This window comes from Salvia hispanica, chromosome 4, assembly GCF_029641045.1.
Source record: "Salvia hispanica isolate PSC_SH4W2 chromosome 4, Shi_PSC_v1, whole genome shotgun sequence".
Classification (NCBI taxonomy): Eukaryota; Viridiplantae; Streptophyta; class Magnoliopsida; order Lamiales; family Lamiaceae; genus Salvia; species Salvia hispanica.
The window spans coordinates 20,827,286-20,830,747 of NC_142695.1; the positions used below are offsets into that span (position 1 = coordinate 20,827,286).

General features: G+C 37.8%; 1 protein-coding gene across 1 annotated transcript; it reads right to left on the reverse strand.

The window, feature by feature from the left end:
* Positions 1–202: 202 nt before the first annotated feature.
* On the reverse strand, positions 203–1,183 carry LOC148927447 (glutathione S-transferase T3-like). The gene has a single exon (XM_089056599.1). The coding sequence runs from the start codon at positions 1,181–1,183 to the stop codon at positions 203–205; it is 981 nt and encodes a 326-aa protein (XP_088912725.1).
* Positions 1,184–3,462: the final 2,279 nt, after the last annotated feature.

Genomic DNA, 3,462 nt, shown 5'->3' on the forward strand with positions numbered 1-3,462 from the left:
ACTCGGGCCACAACTATTCATTTTACAACATATTTTAATCGTAAAATAGAATATGTTGAACAATTAAAACCGGGAAAATTCATTGTTCAGTCAGAAAATAGGAAAAGAAAATTACAAATCCTAGAAAAAAAAAATTACCAATACTAGAAAAAGAAAATTACCAAACCTAGGAAAAAGACAATTACAAATCCTAGAAAAAGAACTACTTTTTCTTCATTTGTGCGCGAAAGTATTCGATCATCTCACGGTGCAATTCGAGCTCGTACTCCGACATTCTCGAGGTATCCCTCAATGTCAACTCCATCAGTTGGCCCATCCGCAACGCAATACTCATATCCGACATAGAGTCTGATATCTTGTCCAAGGAAGGATTGGGTGGCGGCGGCGGCATAGCGGAGTAGCTCGCAGTTGCCTTCCCCTTTGCTTTCCTCATTGTCGCCTTTGTGCCCATCGGACGGCTTTCAGTACCAGGAGATGAGAGGAAGAAGTCATCGTCTGTCACGTTGAGGTCGATTGGCGGACCTCCTTCGCTCGAAGTGTAGTGTCCGGCGATGACTTTGGTTCTCTTCGCCGCCGCTTCAGCCCCACCAGTGTACTTCGGGCTCTTCTCGACAAGCTTCCAAACGTCGAAGTACTTGAAGTGCTTCTTCCCGTCAGCAAAGTAATCTGCCTTGGCCTTGTCCACAAGGTCCATCTCGTTGTGCCCGCTCGGCCACATCCGGACTACGTTAGTCCACTTGCCATTCCACTTGTTAATCTCCTTCTGCACCTGACCCCAATGCTTGCGTAGCTTCACGTAGGTACGCTCGAACGAGCCTTCGGGTCGACCAGCGTTGTACTTATCTGCAATCCGCTGCCAGAACACTTTGTCGCTTTGCTGGTTGCCGACCACAGCGTCCTCGGAGACGTCGACATAGTTCTTGGCCAGCCACATTGTCTCCTGCGGACTATACTTCTTCGGCCCATCCTCATCGGCAACCTTGCCCTTGCCCTTGCCCCTCCGTTGAACGGGCTCCATATCGCTGATATCGTACTCATCAGTGCTAACTGGCGATTCCATGTCCATATTGTTAGGCAGCCCGGGACTAGGCGTTGCATCTGGATCGGGTGTCGGCGGCACTTGCCAGTTCTGGGAGTTCACGAAATCGTCCATCTGGCGTTGGTCGCTGTTAAACCAATCCATAGAACTAAAAAAGTCTTGAAATGCTAGAGGATTGAGAGTGAGAGTTTGTGTGGAAGAGTATTAACAATGGAGCAAATATAGTGTATAAATAGAAAAACAAAAAAAAAAATTGAAAATGCGTGGGGACTTGCGGCCCGGCCTGAACGAAATTAACGCCAGGACGGGCCGCATGGGGTGCGGCACGGGCACGCATAACGTCGGCCGGGACGGGACTCGGGAGCGGCCCCGGGACGCAACTGCGTCCTCGGGACCGTCCCGGGCCAGGACGCAAGGAGCTCCAACGGTGAATTCGGGCCAGGACTCGCGAGTTGCGGCCCGGCTCGTCGGCGTTATTGATGCTCTTAGTAATCAATAAATAAGGGAATAGTTCAGATCATACGGACTCGCGCTAAGCGAAAATTTCGAAATCATTCATGTAGAAATTTTCTAGTATCCATCCATTTCCTCCCATCTTATGATATTTTCTCTTTCCTAAATTTAAGATTTTACTTGTGATTTATAAACTCGGTATAATTTTAACTTTTCTTGTTTTATTTCTTTAATAAGTGAACTGCATGAAAGGTCCCTAACTTTTGTACTTATAACACTAGTGACTCCTAACAAAAAAAAAAATAACATCAGAGGAGCCTAACGTTAAATATAATCACGAATAATGTTTTTTCGGACCAAAATACCCTTAGGCCCTAAAAGGGCATTTTTGTCGCTCCTTATATTGCTGACATGTGATTTCTGCCACATTTCTGTCAGCAACTTCTTATGTAATTTTCTAATAAATTTTTGTACTTCATACGTAATTAAAATTTTGTCATTATTTACACTTTATAATTTTTTTTATAATATACATATTTATCATTATCTGCATTAATTAATATGAACATAATAAAATGAGACCATTTCTTCCTTATAAAACTCATTTTTTGGTATTTTTCCGTGTTTTTATTTCCCATAATTTATTTTATTTACATTGATTTATGGATCAATATAATTTATTATGAAATTACCTAATTTTGCAGTATTAATTTATAAATTTATATTTTCTTATTTCAAATACTATTAATAAAAAAATCTTAAAGGATTAAATAGCTAATATCACATGCTTGAATTTTTTAAAAATACTACTCATGTTTCAATTTTATCATGAATAGCAAGAAACTATACAAATTTATATCTAAAGATTGAATGTTCATATGATGTTAAAAATTTCAGTTTGAGCTAAATTAAAATCACATCAATAAAATATCAATCATAAAAATCATCTTAAAGTTAGGCTTAGAGTAACAAATTAGTTCGATGATATATAATGAAATAATAATTTAAATGTCAATATTTTCAATAAAATAATTATTGTATCATTTAATTAAAGGTGAAATATTTTTTATTCTTAGTATTATTGATTCGGATTTTTTATTGCATAAATAACTTCACTTTTCCATATTTTTGTGTCTCAATGAATTTCCTACATGATATAAGTACTATATTGTTACCACTAACTAGAAATAGAGGGACATAAGAAATTTTTTTGGTACAAATATTGACAAAACTTTAAGCACGTACGAAGTACCAGAACTTATTAGGAAATCACTTAAGAAGTTGCTGACAGAAATGTGACAGAGTTCATATGTCAGCGAATTTAGGGATTGCCAAAAATGCCCTTCAAGCTATTTGGGTCTTTTCGTCCGAAAAATGGCTGAAAAAACATGATTCATGATTATATTTAACGTTAGGCTCCTCTGGTGCTATTTTTTTTTGTTAGGGGTCATTAATGTTACAAGTGCAAAAGTTAGGGACCTTTCAGGCAGCACTCTTCTTTAATTATTTTTTTTGTGTGAAGAAAATTCATTGGGTCATGCAATGTCCGAGATTGATTTTAGTTACTCCCTCCGTCCGCCAATAGGGGTCTCATTCCTAGACGACACGGATTTTAAGAAATGTTAAAAAAAAGTAGGTGAAAATAAGTTAGTGGAATAGAGGTCCTTAGAGCATCCACTATAGGTGGACACTTTTTGGTGGACAACTTTTTTTTTGTCCATAGCCCCATTTTATTTGTCCACAGCCACAAAAAAAAGTGTCCACAGCAATAGTGGACACTTTTTGGTGGACAAATTTCACTTTATTTTTTTTGTTATATATTTTAATTCAATTACAATTAAAATTATTGGATTAAAAATAATTAGAGAAAAACGGCTAGTGCAATAAAATTAAAATTGAAAACTAAATTTTCGTCGGATTAAAGTGAGGAGAAAATTACAACGAAAATTTGATCTACGGAAAATCACACA

What these genes read in the sequence shown, in the direction of transcription:
- LOC148927447 (XM_089056599.1), bottom strand. Translation starts at nt 1,183, where the DNA reads ATGGATTGGTTTAACAGCGACCAACGCCAGATGGACGATTTCGTGAAC.